The 22807-nt window shown below is 35.0% G+C and overlaps 1 protein-coding gene across 11 annotated transcripts in view; it reads right to left on the reverse strand.

Moving 5' to 3' along the window:
* ERBIN (erbb2 interacting protein) overlaps positions 1–22807 on the reverse strand; it is a 135605-nt gene that overhangs the window by 58743 nt on the left and 54055 nt on the right. For all 11 annotated transcript variants that reach the window (XM_014856374.3, XM_014856373.3, XM_014856372.3 and 8 more), the window contains 4 exons: positions 22347–22464; positions 9676–9754; positions 8032–8121; positions 5733–5789 (listed from right to left, as the gene is read on the reverse strand). In XM_014856374.3, coding sequence (XP_014711860.1) covers positions 5733–5789; positions 8032–8121; positions 9676–9754; positions 22347–22464 — 344 coding nt within the window. The remainder of the gene's footprint in view (positions 1–5732; positions 5790–8031; positions 8122–9675; positions 9755–22346; positions 22465–22807) is intronic.

Below are 22807 nucleotides of genomic sequence, written 5' to 3' on the forward strand. Positions count from 1 at the left end.
CCAAGAACAGTAAATATTCCACTGATCCCCACATTTCAAAATAAATTCAATACAATTCAAAAATAGTTTATAAAATCACAAATATAACTTGTAGATGGTATTTATTTAAAAAAAGCTACAAATACACCATTTTTAACTTCTAACTTAATACCAACATTTCTCTGCAACTACAGAGACTGGGAAAATGTACAAACTGATTTCATAATGAAATAAACCAAATTGTACTTTTACCTTTCATTCAATAAAAGCTTTTTAAACTAAACTAATCACTAATTAACTCAAACACATATGAATACAGGCATTCCTTGAAGCTATTGCAGGTTCATTCCAGACCATCTCAAGAAAAAGTCACATGAATTTTCTGGTTTCCCAGTGCATATAAAAGTTATGTTTCCACTATAGTGTAACCTATTAAGTGTGCAATAGTATTATGTCTAAAAAAACAATTTACATACCTTAATTAAAAAACACTTTATTGCTAAAAAAAATGCTACCTGGCATCTAAGCCTTCAGTGCCTCATAATGTTTTTGTTGGTGGGGAATGTTGTTTCCATGTTGATGGCTGCTGACTGATCAAGACTGGAGTGGTTGTGGCAATTTCTTAAAATAAGACAACAATGAAGTTTGCCCGGTCAATTGACTCTTCCTTTCACAAATGATTTCTCTGTAGCATGCAATGCTGTTTGATAACACTTTACCCACAGTAGAACTTCTTTCAAAATTGGAGTCAATCCTCTCAAACCTGCCACTGCTTTATCAACTAAGTTTATGTAACATTCTAAATCCCTTATTGTAATTTCAACAATCTTCCCAGCATCTTCACCAGGAGTAGATTCTATCTCAAGAAACCATTTTCTTTGCTCTTTTATAAGAAGCAACTCCTCATCCGTTAAAGTTTTACCATGAGATTGAAGCAATTCAGTCACATCTTCAGGCTCCACTTCTAATTCTAGTTCTCTTGCTATTTCTACCACATTTGCAGTTACTTTCTCCACTGAAATCTTAAACCTCTCAAAGTCATCCATAAGGGTTGGAATCGACTTCTTCCAAACTCCTGTTAATGTTGATATTTTGACCTCTTCCCTTGAATCACAAATGTTCTTTAAGGGCATCTAGAAAGAACTCTTTACAGAGTGTTTTCAATTTACTTTGCCAAGATCCATCAAAGCAATCACTATTTATGGCAGCTATAGCCCTACAAAAATGTATTTCTTAAATAAGACCTGAATGTTGAAATTACTCCTTGATCCATGGGCTGGAGAATGGATGTGGTTTTCGCAAGCATGAAAACAATAATCTCATTGTACATCTCCATCAGAGCTCTTGAGTGACCAGGTGCACTGCCAGTGAGCAGTAATATTTTGAAAGGAATCTTTTTTTCTGAGCAGCAGGTCTCAACAGTGGGCTTAAAATATTCAGTAAGCCATGTTGTTAACAAACTTGTGCTGTCATCCAGGCTTTGCTGTTCCATGTATAGAGCAGTGGCAAAGTAGATTTAGCATCATGCTTAAGGGCCCTAGGATTTTCAGAATGGTAAATGAGCACTGGCTTCAACTTAAAGTCACCAGCTGCATTAGCCCCTAGCAAGAGAGTCAGCCTATCTTTTGAAGCTTTGAAGCCAGGCACTGATTTCTCCTCTCTAGCTATGAAAGTCCTAGATGGTATCTTCTTCCAATATAAGGCTGCTTCATCTACATTGAAAATCTATTGTTTAGTGTGGCCACCTTCATGAATTACCTTAGCTAGATCTTCTGGATAACTTGCTGCAGCTTCTACAGCAGCATTTGCTGCTTCACCTTGCACTTTTATGTTATGGAGGTGGCTTTTTTCCTTAAACCTCAGGAACCAATCTCTGCCAGCTTCAAACTCTTCTTCTGTAGCTTCCTCAGTTCTCTCAATCTTCATGGAATTGAAGAGAATTAGGGTCTTGCTCTGGATTAGACTTTGGCTTAAGGAAATGTTGTGGCTGGTTTGATTTTTCTAGACAGACCAGGAAAACTTTCTCCAAATTGGCAATAAGGCTAGTTTTGTTTTCTTATCATTCCTGTGTTCACTGGAGTAGCACTTTTAATTTCCTTCAAGAACTTTTCCTTTGCATTCACAATTCAGCTGTTTGGCACAAGAGGCCTACCTTTCAGCCTATCTTGGCTTTCAACATGCCTTCCTCACTACGCTTCATCATTTCTAGCTTCTGATTTAAAGTGACAGATGTACAACTCTTCCTTTTACTTGAAACTTAGAAGCCGTTGTAGAGTTGTTAATTAGTCTAATTTCAATATCGTTGTATCTCAGGGAATCAGGAGATCCAAGAAGAGGGAGAGAGATGGGGGAAGGGCTGGTGGGCAGAGCAGGTAGAACACACACATTTACTGATTAAGTTAGCTGCCTTATATGGGCGTGGCTCGTGGCACACCAAAACAATTACAATAGTAACATCAAAAATCACTGATCACAGGGGCTGGCCCCGTGGCCAAGTGGTTAGTTTCGCACACTCTGCTTCAGTGGCCCAGGGTTTCGCCGGTTCAAATCCTGGGAACGGACATGGCACCACTCATCAAGCCATGCTGAGATGGCATCCCACATGCTGCAACTAGAAGAACCCACAACTAAAAATATACAACTATGTACCAGGGGAATTTGGGAGAAAAAGGAAAAACAAAATCTTTAAGAAAAAAAAAATCACTGATCGCAGATCACCATAACAAATATAATAATAATGAAAAAGTTTGAAATATTGTAAGAATTAACAAAATGTGACACAGACACATTAAGTGAGCAAATGCTGTTGGAAAAATGGCACCAATAGACTTGCTCAATGTTGGGCTGCCACAAACCTTCAATTTGTAAAAAATACAACATGTGCAAAGCACAATAAAATGAAGTGCAATAAAACGAAGTATGCCTGTACTCTTAAATTGCTATTTTTAGCAAAACCTATAATTTAATAGATTGAGGTACTACCAAGTACCAAGACAAGAAACTCTACATTAAAATATTACAAAATGATACCTAATACAGTTATCATATTATGAATATATTATATTAATATGTTAATAATTTGGAAATTAACAGCATTAAAAACGAATAGCTTCCTTAAAGTATGACACAAGATCACAGATTATTTCTATCTTCTTTGGAAATTTAACAAATTAAAAACAGTAAGATAAAACTCACTTAAAACATTTCTCTGGCTTTTTAGTGACAAAAATATAAGAAGAAATATAATTGCTATGCCACTGGTACTACTCATCTAACATTAGAGGAAGCTAATTTCCCCCAACTCTTCCATTTCAAATATGCCACCCTATCAACACTCCTTTAATTCATCTCACAACACCAATTTTTCTCAAGGCTGCTTTATTTAACTTAGATTTATTGAGTGCCTATTCTCAGGTACTATGAGGTATTATAATTCTGCTTCCCTTACTCATATCTGTCTTTGTACAGAAAACATCTAAGTCAGTTTTAGTTTGCTTCATAACAAAGCAAAAGGAGTGTCCAGGACCTTTCTCAAGAAAGATTAGATGCTATGATATTAAACTCCCATGTCCATAATAATACTATACCAGGCGGACATTTGAGAAAAGTAAAGAGGGCTGTGAGGAGGGGAGGAAGACGGAAAGAAGAAAGCTTAATCTTGTTTTCCTTAATTCAATATTCTTATAATGACAAGATAACACAAAAAATTCATATGCAGCAATTAAACACTTTATATCAACAAGGGTAAGTTATAAAAGAGGGTACCAAAAAAAAACCACAGTGCATTGGAAAAACTTAATTACAAATGACATTCTTAGAAAGGTAAGTTTTAAAACTGATTTAGGAAAATGTGAATGATACAGATATGTAACAAAAGAGAGGAAATATATCATAAAGTCCTAAAAGCATCTCCATCTCAATTTGCTGTAGCTAACACTGGCAACTTTGGTCCTACTCATATGCCTCAAAAATCTAAGACAAAATTTCACCTTTTCATTTTCAAGTCTTTTCATTTAAGATCCAGAGTCCTACTCTAAGAAGAAAGTAAAAACAATATCCCTCAAATTTCCTCCTGTTCCTCCTGTTCCTGCTCCTCTAAAATTCCTTTGTATTTAACTCATTTTTATCTTTTCTTCTGTCTCAGAGGAAAAATTTACATCCTTTGTGTTCTTGGTACTGTGCCCTCCAGTATTAAGATGGTATTAAATTTCACTTAACTACATATCTAAAACAGCTTTCCCACTGCTCTACTCTTTAATCATAAAAAGGTCCACTCATATAACCTGAACGCACAGGACTTTCATAACATTTAAAACTATGGCCTCTTTATAGTTTGAGAGGCCTCAAAGCTTTCAATCCTAAGTCTTAAAAAGAAAGAAGGAAAGAATTATATTTGCAAATACATTGAGAGAGCCCAATCTGAAGTTAAATAGGAGTTAAATGAATTACCTATGATATCAGATAGACCATATTAACTGTAGGCTTAGCTATTTCAGTAAACAATTTACACCTTGGTTATTCAAATCTCTTAGAAAGCAGTCAAGTTTTGAGCTAAGGAGTCATCAACGCCTGTACCAAACCTGTAAAATATTTAAACCTTTTTGAATTTTAATATGGATCATAATTCCCATTTTAATTTATACTCACAACCCTCACTTTATATGCCAATCATTCCTGTACTGAACAATTACTCGGCTAATACACAACATCTTTTGGGGAATCAAAACTACATATGCTCTTTGTTCTCAAAGACTTACAATCAGGGGGAAAGGATACAAGTACATGTGCTCATATGTATATGTTGGTCAGGTAAGAAGGGAGTCAAATGTATAAAAAAATTAGACTAACGTGGTAAACGTCGTAACAGACGTAAGTAAGATGCCACAGATGTTGAGTAAACAGAACAACTAACTCCTGGGGAGCTGGAGATGCTTCACTCAAGAGGTGACAATTAACTCTTGACAAATAAATTACAACAGGAGTCAGCAAAGTTTTCTGTAAAGGGTCAGATAGTAAATGCTAGGCTTTGCATACAGTGTGCCACAACTACTTGACTCTACCTACCATAGAGCAAAAGCAGCCACAGACAACATATGCATGAATGAATGCGGTTCCAATGAAACTTCATTAACGAAAATAGGCAGTGGGCCAGATTTAACCAGACGGTAGTTTGCCAGTGCCTAAACTGTAAAAATGGAGCAATGAATTCAGGGTGTATAAGACATTTCTTCAACAAATGGGCAGAGTCTACAGTGCATTTTGAGTTTGTAGACCCGTTTTAATTTTACCTTCGTACTTCCTCTTGGACTGCCCTCTTCTGGATGTTAGCTTACCACCAAGGGGCCCTCTACCCCATTTCTAACTTCAACAGGCCACAAAACCAGACAAGTTCTTAGAACTACAGTTATCAGACTTCCCATGAAGACCCTACTAATCTCTCTAATGAGTACTATGTAAGAGCTCTAGTGTATGAACTTTATTTGGGACTCATGTGGGCTTTACATACTTATTATTCTTACTTTTGTCACACAACACTGAGTTCCAAAGAGCTATGAAATCACTATTAAATACCAACAACAGATGCACGGATTTTTATATTGAATGCCACTAATAAAAATATGATGATCACAAATGTCAGTCTTTTAAAATATTTTGCACTCATATTTTAGATATTAAAAAGTGAATATTTCTCTAAGGACTTAAGAATTAAAAATTCTAAGCTAAATTCTAGACAGGATATCACCCTTACTTACTTCGGCAACATTTTCAACTGGTTTTCTCTAAGTTCTAATATCTGGAGTTTAGTTAATCTGCAAAACAAAGAAAACAAATGAAGAACCTATGACAAGGACAAAGAATTAGTTAACAAATTAATGGTATACTCAAGTTTCAAAGCAACCAATAGTTATTGTGTAACTACAATGTGCAGAATACTGTATTAAAACTTAACAAAGAAATACAAAGGAAGAAAAGACTATTTCTGCTCCTCAGAATTAGTGGGGGGAAAGCTAAACACTCATAGGTATATTCAAAGCACAAAACGATTGTCCCCAAATATCAACCTTAGAGCATTTCATGCCTTTTTTGTGAAAATACTTCCCCAAATTATTAGGCATTAGTAGATAATTCAACTCTAGAGTTCAACTCCCAGAGGGAAAAATAAAGGAAGACAAGGAACATGGAGAAAGAGAAATCCTCTGGCAATTTAGGGATGCACATTCCAATCAAACTAGAGGGAAAATGAGCAGAGTAAGTGGTGCAGAGGCACTAACTAATGCCATAATGACAATCATAAAATAACACATAAATGTATCAAACCAACATGTTGTATACCTTACACAATGTTATGTGTCAAATATATTTCAATTTTTAAAAAGAGGTCCAAATGCCAGATACAGAAAAGGAATTGGTGGGGCTGGCCTGGTGGCACAGCGGTTAAGTGTGCACATTCTGCTTTGGCAGCCCAGGGTTCACTAGTTTGGATCCCGGGTGCGGACATGGCATCGCTTGGCAAGCCATGCTGTGGGAGGCATCCCACATATAAAGTAGAGGAAGATGGGCATGGATGTTAGCTCAGAGCCAGTCTTCCACAGCAAAAAAAGGAGGATTGGCAGCAGTGTTAGGTCAGGGGTAACCTTCCTCAAAAAAAAAAAAAGAAAAGGAATTGGACAGGTACATAAATTTAATATATACATGTATAGATGTGTATATGTATACATGATGTGTCATAACATGGCTCCCACAGGACAGTCACTGGGCTGCAATAATTCCCAGAATTCATTTTTTCTTTATTGAAATATGACTGATATATAACATTGTACTAGTTTCAGATGTACAACACAATCATTCAATATTTGTATGTATTGCAAAATGATCATCACAACAAGTCTAGTTAACATCCATCACCATACATAGTTACAAAAACTTTTTCTTATGATGAGAACTTTTAAGATCTATTCTCTTAGGGAACTTTCAAATATACAATACAGTATTATTAACTATAGTCACCATGCTGTGCATTCTATCTCCCTGACTTATTTTGTAAGTGGAAGTTTACACCTTTTGACCTCCTCCATCCATTTTGCCCACTCCCCACCCTGACTACCATCAATCTCTTCTGTGTTATCTCTGAGTTTAGGGTTTGGGGTTTTGGGTTTTTTTTAAGATTCCACATGTAAGTGAAATCACACAGTATTTGTCTTTAATTATTTTTAGACAAAAAGATGACTACAAAATTAACATGTAGTTGGATAGCACTTTCTCCAGTAATTTAAATACAATAATAATTTGATACCTATTAGCGATTCATTTATTGATTCATCTTTTCATTTAAAAAAATTATTCTGGGACTACAATATTATAATAAGACAAGAACTGCTCTACGTTCAGATATTGGGCACGGGGGCACCAATGGGGTGGACCCCAGAAACACATTTTCTTTTCTCCAGAATTTTGATTCTAGTGGAGGAGACAGTTAAGACAATAATTAGATCATTTTCCAATGTGACAAATGGTAAGAATAAAGCATTCCATATCTCAAATATACAGAAACTACTTCCATTTAAACTCCCTACTTTTGCATACTTTTTAAAAAAACAATTCAAATCTTAATTTACTTTTTTAAGTTTTCACTGCTTATTGTTTACTGGGGAAAATACATTAAAAGTCAGAATAACAAGTTCTGAGGCTGGCCCCGCGGCCAAGTAGTTAAGTTCACGCACTCCACTTCGGCGGCCCAGGGTTTCACCAGTTTGGATCCCGGGCGCGCCCAGACATGGCACCGCTCATCAGGCCATGCTGAGGCGGTATCCCACATAGCACAACCAGAGGCACTCACAACTAGAATATACAACTAGGTACTGGGGGCTTTGGGGAGAAGAAGAAGAAGAAGGAAAAGAAAAGTTCTGAAGAAACTATAAAAACCACAATGCTTGGAAATAATTACAAAAGAGCCTATGAAACTGTAATTAACAGTGTTACTAAAACAACTTGTAGTTTTGCAAACTTCACAAGAGCTAACAAGAAAAGGTTTTAGAAGAAACTATAATTTACCTGCCAAAATTAGCTGGCAAGAACTCAAGGAAAGCATCATTCAGATATAACTGGGTTAGGTTTAACAGCTGAGAAAATCCATCAGGAAGCCTATATAAAATATACCAGAATTTAAATTAAATTCACATACAGAATTTGTCTCATCAAAATATCTATAAGAATCTGTCTAAGCAACGCATGTTCTTAACAGGTAACAGCCATCTCTTTACTTTTATGAGTGATCCTCAAATTGAGATTTGCCTTTTGTCATAATGTACCTGTTTCAATGCCTATATCTTCATCTCTTTGTAAAAAGGAAATGAGGCAATATTTATCTCAGTAAGATATAATCTACACAAAATAGTCAACTATGAATGAGCCACAAATACACAGAAATGTATTTAGGACATAACTATGACATCAGCCGGCACTCTTGAACTTGCCTTATCTAATGTCAATCCAAAGGACTAGATAATGAATTCTAATCCTTGACAGTGTTGACTTTTTGGGCTGGATAATTCTTTGTTGTGAGAAGGTTGTCTTATGCATTGTAAGATGTTTAGCAGCAGCCCTGGCCTCTACCCACTAGAAGCCAGTAGCACTGCCAACCACCACAGGTTGTAAAAACCAAAAACGTCTCCAGAATTTCTCAATGACCCTTGAAGGCAAAATCGTTCCCATCTGAGAATCACTGGTTTAGATTTTTTTCAGTTTCTACATTTGGCCCCTAAATAATCAAAGGAAGATTGAATAATTTTACAATGAGCAAATGAGAAGAAATAATATAAAAAGCTGAGCGACATTTTAAGGCCATATATGTATTAGCTTTACTTTTATTTCCTCTGACTTACAAAACAAATTACAGATCTGGAACTTGAGGCTAGAGCAGTATTTTCAGATGAAGATAAAACATCATCCTTACATGTATGTCCAGGATTTTAACAAGTACAAAATTCCCTTGAAGTAAAACACATCAGTCTTTGACTCATCTTCTTTCTCTCCTGTGTCACATTCCTCCATCTTCTACAGCAAGTGAAGCAATGCAAAGTTTGGAAAAACTCAATACAGTACTATAATACGTGAAAGCTGGTTCACCTTTCAACTTAGCTATATTAAACTCTGCTTCACTCTATTCATCTTTTGCCTCACTATTCCATTTTTGCAAAATTTAACAGCTTTGGTGCCAGGAAAGCCTTCTGCTTACAGCCCTACCATCACAAAAGAATACCTATGACCTCTGGTATATGGTGTAACCAATCACATGGCTTTTCTTTTTTTGTTGTTTTTACCTTCTTGACCTTTCAGTTTCTTTTATTATTTTCAAAAGTTTGAGTGTGCTGCATATATAATTTGCAAGTGAAGACATTTTTATACTGTGCAAGCAACACTGAGTGGGGAGACCTGAATTCTAGTCTCATACCTGACCTCTGCTATCTGTGAAACCCGGAGTAAAGCACTTGCATTATCTGTTTGGATGTCAAATTTACCTTTGTAAAATATGGAGTTAGAAAGGTTATTTAAAAGGGTCCTTTTTAATCTAAAACTGAAACTTGGTATAGATTTAAGACTGATAACTGCTCTTTAAAATGTAGAAAGTAATAGTCTACCATTTTATAGCTGCTTTATTCACAAAACTAACTTGTAATTCAACAGAAAAGAACTTACTTGGAAATAGGATTTACACTGGCTTCTACAACTGTCAAAACTTTACAATTTTTTATATTTTCTGGAAACTCCTGTATTCCTAGAAAATGAACAAATAATGACCAAATTAAAAGAACATATTAAAAAGGACAAAATAATAACAATAATAATTAATGTATACCTTGCAGATTTGAATGTACCAACTAAGCAGGATCTAGATAAACTGGCAACACCAATGGTAACCAAAAAGAACCACCTCCACAACAATTTCTCTTTCATCTTTTGTTCATTTGCCTGTTTATAATAACTAATTACCTTGATTAGTTTTACCCTCCTTTCCTTCTCTTAGCTCTTCTGAAAATTAGTGCCCTATGTGACAATGTTAAGGTCATACAATGCAGAACACTTAGCATTCTTTGTTTTTCTCACATAAAAAGAGGCAATACTTCTTTAATGCTGGGCTCCAGGTGGAGCTGGCCCCTAATACTTACAAAAGAACAAAGCTGAAAGCAAAGCTGAAGATAGAAGAGGTAGAAAATTCACATCAGATAGGCCAGTGTCGTTGAAGACTAGAGTTGTAAGCCAATACTTGTGTAAAATATCATACAAAAGTTGTGACGAGTCAAATTATGGTAAAACTTGCTCAGTACTTACTCTTATTTCCTCAACTGACCTAAGCAAAAATATAGTAACAGTAATTTGTGAACTAGCAACAATCCACAGACCAACTTCAAGTAGCACTGTTGTAATCTAGGCTAAACAAATGCTAATTACTAACTTTTTAAAATATTCCCAAAATTCTGCGTTTATAAGACCCATTCCTCCACTAACAAGATATGATTATTCAACAGGGTTGACACTAGAGGATCATTTAAGCCTCTTTCAAGTTCACCACTATATGATTCTAAGTAAGCAAATTTACCACAGTGTCCTATATAGAATTTCAGGTGATGAAAAATGAATGATGCAAAATCACCAAATGGCAAATACTACAGTAATAAATGCTCAGTCAAAACTCATCAATGGCTGCTAAAATTAGTAGGTAAAAAAATGATGAGAAAGAAGCTATTAATATAGTTTCTCACCAAAAACTACTTATTAATTACAAGAGGAAGAAAGGAACTTGACAATGAAGAAATCTCACAGGCACCACCTTAAACTGCTTCAGTTACCATCACCAGTCAATATCATCATTATGGGGCACCTAATCTAAGATGCACTGAGAAGGGATGCAAAATCACTACTGTCCTGTTCTTGCCAAAAACACACAACCTGAACCTAATCACAAGCAAACATCAAACAAATCCATATTAAAGGAAATTCTACTATCCAACTGTCCAGTAATCTTCAAAATTGTCAAAGTCAAAAAAGATAAAGGAAGACTGCAGAACTACCTAGATAGGAGGAGACCCAAGAGACCTGACTGTGGTGAATAACCAAATTTACTACACACACACACAGTACAAGTAAACTGGGAAAATGTGAATAAGATTCGAAGATTATATCAACGTCAATTTCAATACTGTTCTATAATATTGCAAAACGTTAGTATTGAGGAAAACTAGGTAACAAGTACACAGGACCACTCCGTGACATTTCTTACAACTGCATGTGAATCTACAATTATCCCAATAAAAATTTCAATTAAAAAAAATCTGGACTCAATGGTTCCTTAAGGAAAAGTTTTATTATTATTGTTATTACTAATTTAATTTCTCTAATAGTTTCAAGATAATTCATTTTTTCAATTTCAGTTTTAGTAACCTTTCCTGGAATTAATGGAATTCATATAAACCTTCAAATCAGGAAATGTAAATACTGATGGATATCTAACCAGATTAAGGGATTATGGATGGCTGGTTTTTTTTTTTAAGTGATAACAGCAGAGTGGTTTCATCTTAAAATATTTATGTATGAAAGAGGCTGTCTGTGATTTGCTTTAAAATAAAAAGAAGGGGCAAAGTAGGAGGTATAGATGAAACTACAACATGTTGATAAATGTTGAAGTTGGTTGATACATACATTGGGTTTATCATATTATTCTATTTCTGTAAAATGCTTGAAATATTCCAATATAAAAGATTACCACTGTTCAGTCACTAGCAATAGACTCAGGGATAACAGAAATAACAAGATAAACAGAAAAAGACTTTAAAACAGGTATTGAACCATCATGCATCACTCAACAATGGGGGATGGCGATATGTTCTGAGAAACGCTGTGTTAGGCAATTTCGCTACTGTGTGAACATCAGAGTTTACTTACACAAACCTAGATGGTATACACCCTACTACACACCTAGCCTATATGGTACTAATCTTATGGGACTACTATCGTATATGTGGTCCTTCATTGATTGAAACGTGCATGGCTGTACACTGTGAAGTAAAGCTCTCTTTATTTTTTCTACTTCCCATATAAAAACATTGTGCCAACACTTATGAAATACTTGTTTTCCTTATTTCATTGATTTGTAGAGGCATCTCTGTCATAATCCAAATTCTCACGTTATCTTTCTGGACAGTCTTTTCTGTTACATTCTTCTATTGATCTATTCCATAGTTTTATGCTTTTCCTCCATTTAGGTCATGCTGCACATTTTCTATTAAGTTTATTTCTAGATACACATGACAGACTGATTACATTAACGACCTTGCTCCCTCTGTAATGTGATGTTCCAGCTCCTTCCATCAAAATGTGAAGTGTGATTTCCCTCATCCTGATTCTGTACTCAGCCATCTGTTCTGCTTTGGCCAATGAAACATCAGCAAGAAATCAAGGGTTTAAAAGAGCTCTGGCTAATTTCCACTAGCTCTCACGTTCCTTTTACTGCCCTGTGAGAACATGCCTGGGATGCCTAGACTAGCCTGATAGAGGATGAGATCTACAGCAGTCATTTCTGTTACCCCAACAGTTCAATTTAAAAAATCTTTAGCCAGTCTTATTATTAAAGTGTATTACCCTTATAAACTGAGTCCCATATTTTCTCCCCTTTCTCTAATCTCTAGAATATTTTTTAGAAATTAGGGATTATCCCATTCCATGGAGGCTGGGCCAAACTTGTCCCTAAAAACTAGGCCTGATAGTTTTTCTGACTACTAATTCGATTAAATATTGTGTTCATTGGTCTTTTCAGTTTTCTACTTCTTCTTGAGTTGACTCTGGATATTTTTCATTTCACCTAAGTTTTAAATTTTAGTGGCTTTGTAGCATTCATTCTTTTTCCTTTGAGTGAAAGCCATTTTTTAATAAAATGATGGTAATAGGGATGTGAGAAATATTGCTTTTGGAAGGAATGAGGGACAGAGGAATTTTCTTAATGGTAAAATAAAAACTTGACAACCCTGTTACAAGTTTCAAAATTAGAAGCACTTACCTGCAAAGCATTCCTTTTACTTGGACATTTTACATTTCAATCATACATTTTAGGGCATTTAGACAATGAACTGCTTAATATCTGTGTGCTTCTTATTATATTACTGCTAATAGATTTTACTTAGGCTGACTCAATTTTCTATTCTAAGCACATGTAACTATTTAGTATACTATACCTTTGTAGAACAAACATTTGCTAAATTTTACTAATCTACTAATAACATCCACATTTTTTACACTAATTTTCTTTTCTCCCATTCATTTGCGTAGAAAATATTTAAGGTTACTGAATCTTGTTCTTTAGAAGACAAACTCTTATTAGTCCTTTAACAATATGTCTCAAGTGATAATTCTATTCAGGATACATTAAAATAACTCTGCTGATACATTAAGATGGACCCCCTTTGCTAAACTGGCTAGATATTTTTTATGAGGGTGGCAACAGGGCTCCCAGGGCAGATGTGGGAAACACGGAGGAAAAGGGCAGAAAAAGGAAGGAGTTCTGAATTATTTTTAAAAAGGTGCTATAAACGTTTGTAAAATTATTTTTAAAAAATCACTCCATGGACTATGTTTCATTTTTCTTGGGTAAACACCAAGGAATGGAATTACTGAGTGAGTTACAAGCCTACTGATATGGTGGAATTATACTGATAAATTTTCAAATATCGAACTAGCCTTGAATGCTTAGAATGGGTCTCACTTGGTTGTGGAATATAATTCTTATCATACACTTTTTTTTTAATAAAACATTCCACACTTAGAGGGAGGGTGGGGCAAGGACATTCTACACTGTTCTCATTAGCATCCCACTTCATTTTAAAACTTAGCTAAATATCTCATTTCTTTGGCTTTTATTAAAGTCCATAAAGTATCTTGAAATAGTTTATAGAAAAGATATTATTCCAAGAGCTATAATATTTTTAGTACATAATAAAGTCTATCCAAGGAGAAAAAGACCAAAAACTATAGTGTGTTCTACTGATCTAAAATTTTATATAGAGAAAGAATAATTTCAGGAGTTCTATATTAGACTTCTATAATTTTAATAGTTAATGGAAAATAATGCTTGTATCATCTTCCAAAAATACATATACGCCATATTTTTCAAATTTAAACTACTTTATTTCATAATATGTGATTTATAAAAGTAAACCATCAATACATGTGAAATTAGCAATTCTTTCTATAGCTCATCTATAGCTTCAGGTACATAGTAATAATTTTTCCCTTAGCAAGTAGTTTTGAAACACTTACCAGTTTTCTGCTTTTACAAATTGCTAGCAATGTATTTACTGTGACTTCAGTTCCTACCATATATATGTCTAGGTTCCAAATATGTATCTCCGGTTCCCTCCCTGCTCCTTAACTCCAAATAAGAATTTTCAAATGTCCTTCAGGTATTGTTAAGGTACCTCAAACAAAACACGTCCCAAACTGAAATTACCTATCCTTTATATTATTCAGCAAATAAGTACCAACTACACATAGAGTCAGACACAGGACTGCAGATACTAAGACATGGTTCCCTTTCCTTGAGAAGGTAAAATGCAAGGAAAACAAATATTTTCATTCTTTGGGTTTCCTTCCTTCCGCACTAGTGTTCCTTCTTAGTATCTTTTGTACATTACTCCTGTTTTTCCAGATCTCTTAATGTTAGGTTACCATCAGGGCTCATTCTTTGGGCATCTTTTTTATTTCACACTCATGGCCTTGGTGACTGTATCTAATCTCAGGCTTTATATGCTGGCAAGTCCAAAACATGTACAGCTAGCACACTTTCCTCTTGACTGAACTCCAGACCCCCTATGAAAAACTAGATACCTTACCTTAAATGTAACACGTCCAAAAGCAAGCTCTTGATTTTTTTCCATTAAAAATTACAACTTCCATAAGAAGGCCCCATCTTGGTTGACAGCAACTCTGTTCTTCCACTTGCATAGACCAATACCACTATGGTCAGCCTTGACTCTTATCTCACATCCCACATCTAATCCATCAGGAAATCTCATTGACTCGACATTTAAGTATATCTAGAGATTGTCCACATCTCACTACTTCCACCACTATCACCACAGACGACTGAAACAGCATCTAAACTGGTCGCTTTTCACCCTTGTACCCAGAGTGTTTCTACACATAACCACAGTAAACCTTTAAAATACAAATCGGATATCATGCTCTGAATGATCTGCTCAAAACTTTCCAAATAACTCCATATCACTGAGAGTAAATATCAAGTACATACACATGCGTACATGGGTCTACGTTATCTGCTGCTCCAAATCCCCTACACCTCTCTCTCTACTACTCTCTCATCTTGCTCACTATGTTTTAGATACCCAGGCCTTCTGTTTCTCACTCTCACCTTATAAACTTTACACTGGATGTTGCCTCTTTCTGGTACATTCTTCCCTCAGATACCTACATGGCTAACTTCCTCAAGTCCTTGCTCAAGTCACTTTCTAAACAAGGCCTACCCTCAATGCTATGTTAGCTAGTTTCCAAAGATGGCTCATTTTTCCATATATGTAAAATATGCAGAACTTGAATACTATCATGAGATACTTCTTAATTCTCTAACAATTTCAACTATCTGTTCTTTTTCATTCTCACTTGACTACAATAGTGCTCCTTCTTTGTCCTATCCTCTTTCTATAAGAATTTGACTCTGTTGTTCACTTAATAAAATGAAGCACTAGATTCAATATTTCAAAACCTGGCTATCCTCTTCATTTCATTGTTGTTTAATTACAGAATAACTCTCTCTTTGCTACTGAGATAGAATACCTCCTGATATACACGAGTTGGCCTGGTACTATCAGCTAGTCCTTGGTCTAACCATGAACTAGCTGCTTGGCATTTAAAGGGAGGCCTTGGTATTTTCCTGTTGAACTAAATGATTTTGCAGAATATCAACATCAGACCAGGCCATTCTTTGACCATCACAGATCAAGATAAAAAGCAAATTTGTAATCATGTCTGAACAAAGACAAAATATGAACATTGTCGAAGCTACAAAACACCAAACAACCCCTTCTCCCAGTAATAAGTGACTGCTGCTTCTTTACCGATTATAGTTTTAGCCTCACTCTGATCTGCCCTTCTCTACAGATAAGATTTATTAAGATGCCCAATCACAGAATTGCCCTTACTTCTTGACAGCATCCCATCGACAGCAAACCCTCCTATTACTTTTTCTCCCCAAATCCCCCCAGTACATAGTTGTATACATTTTAGTTGTGGGTCCTTCTAGTTGTGGCATGTGGGATGCCGCCTCAACGTGACCTGACGAGCGGTGCCATGTCCATGCCTAGGATCTGAACCAGTGAAACCCTGGGCCGCCGAAGCAGAGCACGTGAACTTAACCACTCGGCCACGGGGCCAGCCCCAAAACCCTCATATTCTTAAACTCTCCCCAAAATCACCAAACAAAAGCTCAAATTCTATAATGTCTTTTTTTTTTTTTACCACCCTCTGAGACACCCCTTCAATCCCCATGGGATGGGTTTTCGCTCACAACATCAAGTAAGAAACCCTAATTGTTCAACTATAGGTGAGTTCCTGGTGATCTCTGCCTGGAGGGCATCAAAACTCCAATGTCCTAACTGTAAAATATAAGTTACTGTTTGTGCACTTTAAAGGCTATGGTAATAAATAACACAGTTCCAATTAAAACAGTATAAGCCAGGAATTGCAAACGCAAATGACTGCATTAGTCTGGGGCTAATAGATGTATGATTTGGACCAGTTATAACACAATTCATGGTAAGGCCCATGGCAAGGCACGATGAGTACACACCCCAGTTACAATCTACATTATTAACACACCTGCCAGTGACTAATGATCACCCACCAGTGTAAATATAAATTTTTAAGTTCCAGAATGGTTTAACACATGGCTTTTCTTCTTTCATTACCTTAAATAAACTGATTTATTAAAACAGCTGAACTTAAACATTAACTATTAAGCAAATCAGCAATTTTAGAAATTTTAAAACAATAAAAATACAGTGACTTCCCCAGCAATCTGTAATTTCCCTCATAATCAGTGTAACTTTTTTTGCTGAAGAAGATTCGCCCTGAGCTAACATCCGTGCCAATCTTCCTCTGTTTTGTAGGTGGGTTGCCGCCACAGCATGGTCACCAATGAGCGGTGTAGGTCCACGCCTGGGAACCGAACCCGGGACACTGAAGTAGAGCGCACCGAACCTAACCACTAGGCCACAGGGCTGGCCCCTCAGTGTAACTTCTTTGAGCTTAAAGAACCTTTTCCAGCAGTTTGTCCCCAATCATCAGATTTTCTCAGGTTCAATGAACTGCTTTCTGTTTTGACCACAAACTTTCAATTCATTCTTCCTAGCTTTTTGACTCAATTAAAAAGAAGGGCCTTATTTAACCTCCCTAGTATTCGCATATCAGATAGAAGGATCTGAGCTACTCTTTCTGGTTTTTCTGCCTTATAATTTCTGGCTTTTTCTTCAGCGTGCTCATACAGAAGAATTAACAACTAGACAGTCTTTTTTTTTTTTTAATCTCCCCTATGCACTAGCTTTGCCTATCAAGCACTTTAGCAGAATGTTTTAAGCATCATCCCTGTTAGTCTTCTCAAGAAGACAGGCCATTTGAACAGAACAGATGATAATTTCTTTAACACAGCTGCTGTTTGCAATGGCTTGGGATAGCAGCTTGGTAACCTTTTATTTCTTTAAAAACCTAACAAAACTTTAGACACAAAAAGGAAGAGCAAATTAAAACTCATAAATTAACACTCCAGTTTTATCATAGACTATAAATGATAAAAAAAAAAAGGAATTCCTTACAAAATAAAGACAAATATTAATACCTTAAATTTATATACCTCCTATACACAGAGTGGTCGACAATGTGGTTGGCAGTCTCATGAGGAAGGCAGGGAAGGGTTAATATTGATAATATTATATATAGGTTAATTGAGAATTAGATTAATCCCCCAATTTAACAACAGGACCAATAAACAGAGAAGCAATGATTAGAGTCCCATTCTTCTTATTCTTAAATAAGGTTTCAGTCACTAAATCATATTGCCTGACAGTTTTAAAAAAAACTGGAAGAACTATGTAAAAGATCACAAACTAAGAAGATCTAAAAGCAAAAATCCTAAAACAAATGCTTTTAAATAAATACAGCTTGCTGAAATACTAATAAATATGCCACAATGTTTCTTGCCTCTTTCCAAGCAGGGCATACTGCTAACGAATATGAAAACAGTATCTGGCAGATTAAAATATACTAGAATATTATTAGATTAAACTGATACAAACACATAAAACGAGAAAACACTAGTGGCTTAGATATGATTACAGCATCTTATTCAAGATTTAACATGATTAGATGTTATCACAGAGGAAAAATGTAGGGGTAATTCAATTTTCTCACTCAGAATATAAGATGAAACTCTCATCTATCTATAACAGTGGCCATCTTAATACTAAATAAAATTTTAATAATTTCAAAATCTGATAAATACTACTTTTGTTTAGTGTGCTAATCTTTCTTTTAAGCAAGTTACTACTTAATCAAACTTGCAACTAACAAAATTCATGTTTCTCATAACCAACATCAACCTATAGTATGCATATGTTTTCAATAATATAGACTTGTAAAAGCATACACTTTAGGATTAAATATTCCAGGTTAATTGAAATAATCAAATAATCTCAGCTGTCCAAAAGTAAAATAAATTAATTATATCAGTTATAATGATGAATATTCAAGATTCGCAATTAGAGTTAGTAGAGTTCTTATTAGTCAAGATAATGATTCTAACACTGTCATAGCTTCTTGTCTCTCCTCAGCTAGCTTTGTTTACCATCAGTGAAATGCTGTTTCATTTACACATCAGTTTAAAAGGAGAAAAAAACAAGGAAATAAGTAAAAGGCAAGGGACTGCTTCTGCCATTTAAAAAATAGATGTGGTCCTTTCTATGTGAAATCACGCAGAAAGAGATGAAAAGAATAGTAAATCAATTTAATTTTTAGTCAAAATAAATTGTAAAGTCTTACTGGCAGCAATAACTAATGCCATTCTCTTTCTGGACAGAATATTTCAGTGCTTATCGTAAATCTTTTGATCATATAGAAATTATCTCCAACTCTTTAAAAACACTCACAAGCTGACAGAATCATACAAAGCAGGTTTTCAATATAAGCGGCAAGGAATTCCTGAAACTAGAGTGAAAAAAGAAAAACACTACAGTCCAATAGGTTGTTGTAACGCAAACACATTATTCTTTAACAAGTTACATGGAAGTGTAAGATAATCATTTAACGATGCTACAGGGCCATAAATGCACCATCCTCAATTTAGAGTAACAAATCTGGGATTAATGCATTTTCAGGAGGATATACGCAAGCATCTTCCTTATTTAGCCAAGTAATATTTTCATACCATGAAGACTGGTAGCATACTTTACTTGCCTTTCCCAGGCACAATACTATCAATAATTCCCAGACTATTTCAGGTCTGTTTCCTCACACCTTAACATCTCCCGTTTAAAAAGAACCAAAAAGTAGAAAAGATATCCCTTTGGGATGGAAGGTTACACTTAATGACTTCTAATGTCACAACAATTCTAAAATTCTATAACACAATGGAGTTGACTTAACTGTCAGCATATGTAGAGCTACAATGGTAATAGATTAAATTCATCTATTTTGAAATTTATCAAGCAACATCTGACACTATATTAAGCACCAGGAATGGAAACAAATTTCAAACTGCCCTTAAAGAGAACTTTCAAGGTGAGGAAACCTATTTAACCTGAATAAAATCATAAGGGTAGAAGTCACACAAATGAAAAACCAACTGACTTGAACTCTTCAAAAATGGCAATGTCATGAAAAACACAAAAAGATGGGCAAAGTGTTCCTGATTTTAAAAGATCAAAGAGACATAACTGAATGTTATATGTGATCTTTAACTTGCAGGCAGGTGGGGCAGGGCTGCAAATAGCTAAACGGGGTATTATTAGGCACCAGTGAAAATGTCAAATTTCTTGACAGTGACAGTGATATTGTGGTTATGTATAAGGATTTCCTTGTTCTATTTAAAGGTGAAGTTCATGTCTGCAACCTAAAATTTAATTAGGTTTATTAGCAAAAAGACATTTTATATAAGCAACAATGTGTATCTTTTTCCTGAAGATATTTAAATTCATATAAATTCAAGAAGAGAAATAAAGCAAATGTGGCAAAATGCTAACAATGGGTGATCCATGGGTATTCTGTCAGTTCTTATGTGGGTTTTTAATCTGAGGATGAAAATTTTAAAATAAGTTGGAAAAAAAGCAGGATATCATTATAAAGGAATCCAATCTAAATAATAATCAAATTTAAAATTTTTTATTTAAAAAACAAATTTTGGGGGCCGGCCCAATGGCATAGAGTTTAAGTTCATCCGCTCCACTTCGGCAGCCCAGGGTTTGCCAGTTCGGATCCCGGGCATGGACCTATACACGGCTTATCAAGCCATGCTGTGGCAGGTGTCCCACATAGAAAGTAGAGGAAGATGGGCACAGATGTTAGCTCAGGGCCAATATTCCTTAGCAAAAAGAGTAGGATTGGCAGTGGAAGTTAGCTCAGGGCTAATCCTCCTCATAAAAAAAAATAATAATAAAACAAATTTTCCATCTATAACAGAAATTTCTTTTTTCTTTGCTGAGGAAAATTCACCCTTGAGCTAACATCTGTGCCAATCTTCCTCTATTTCTTAGTATGTGGGCCACCAGCAAAGCATGGCTGCTAACAGAGCAGTGAAGGTCCACGCCCAGGAAGCAAACCCAGGCCACCAAAGCGGAGCGCAGTGAACTCAACCATAGGCCACCAGGACTGGCCCCCTATATATAACAGAAAATTTTTAAACCTAAAGTTAAATGACTCAATAACAAAAGGTTAAAAAAAAATACTAGCTTTAAACCTAAAATTTATTGGCTATTGACAACTGAAACCCAGTAAGCCACTAACCACTATAAACTTCACCTGAACTTAGAGTGAATATAAATATATTATAAACCCTTAAAAAGGATTTACAACTTAAAATGAAAGTGTTAAATTGATCATTTCCTATAAAGGATACAATTTAATTGTTTGCTATAGATTGTCCAAAATGGATAACTGGGGTGTAGTAAATGAAGGCATGCAATAAATTCATATATTTATTTTATTTTAAAGTTCCTTTTTTGGGGGATGGAGATGGGTAGACACAGTAGCTAATTCATTTGCCAAAGTTAATTGCTAACTGTGAAAACAGGATGATTCTTTTTATCAGTCCTAAAGTGGCTTTCATAATAAGTCCTGAAATTTAGGAGAACTGATAAGACAGGACGACTACTGCTGGATACTCATACCATCAAGACAAAAAGTAACCTTGGAACTAACGGCCATGAAATATGATTACTAGGTATTGCTGGTGCTACTGCACTAACTTTTGGGCACTTGTTTATAAAGATTTTTTCCAAATGTTGTAAAGAATTACCTGAATATGACTTAGTTTTTAGCGTTTGCTGAAGTCCTATCTTTGGGCAAAGCATTTAAAATTTATCCTCCTGTGATTTTTTTCTCTTTTTTTTATAATTATAAAAGAAATATATGCTCATTCTAAAATTTTCAAGTATCTCTCCCTCTAAGATAAGCACTTAACATTTTGGAATATATCGTCCATACTTTCTGCAATGCATATGAAACTAAACCAAGACTATATGCCCCAGGGGAACAGTGACCATGTCCTTTTACTTTTCATCATTAATTGTAATCCTAGCTCCTAATAAACTACTTGGCACAGAGTGGTCTCTCAATAAACATTTGTTGACGTTCAATTCATTCATAATGTTAAACTTTTCTTTTTTTTACCTTTAACACTACACTGTAAATATTTCATGTCAGTATTGATGGAGCTACATTATATTCCACTCTTAAAGATATATCAAATTGTGTAATCAATAATGGACATTACAGTTACTAGTTTCTCATCATTACAAACAACAGTGCAGTAAATATATATAAACACACAAATTTAAGGACATACAAATATGTATATACATGTATCCACAGAATTTTAATTAAAGGGTCATTTAAAACTTTTTATATTTATTCTCCACCTTGTTTTAGGCTCTTATAGATTATTTATATATAAATTATATATATATATGAAAGCTAACATGATAATATATTACAATCTGAATTTTTAATTTTATATTTTTATTTATTAAAACACAATAGAAATCTTAATAATATAACATGTTCCCAAGTACAAAAATTTAGTGGGAGAAAAATCTTACCATTCTTGCTCACATCCAGTTCCCTGAGATTAATGAGATTTGCAATAGATGCTGGTAATGTTGTTAAATCATTGTCCGGCAAACTCAGTTTGTGTAGAGACTGACAGTTAAAAAGTTGCTATTGAAAGAAGGTAGGAAAAGATTCTGGTTATTTCTTCAGTTTCCTTAAATATTTCATTTATTAACTTTTACACAAATAAATATTAGTGTTATTAAAACTGAATGAGTTATACCTACACAAATACCAGGAAAGATCTCCTATTGTTTTAGGCTGTTATAGATCTGAATACCACTGAACTACTCAGAATCATTTACACCCTCACACTGACAGCCTGAGCAAATGCACTTAGTGAGAATAAGTATATGGTTGTACTCTCTTTTGAGGTAGTAAAAAATAAGTGGCTGTTAAATATGGTAAACTTTGGAGCTTTTTATTTCAAGCATCTTTATTCCAGAATGAA

This window comes from Equus asinus, chromosome 10, assembly GCF_041296235.1.
Source record: "Equus asinus isolate D_3611 breed Donkey chromosome 10, EquAss-T2T_v2, whole genome shotgun sequence".
Taxonomy (NCBI): domain Eukaryota; kingdom Metazoa; phylum Chordata; class Mammalia; order Perissodactyla; family Equidae; genus Equus; species Equus asinus.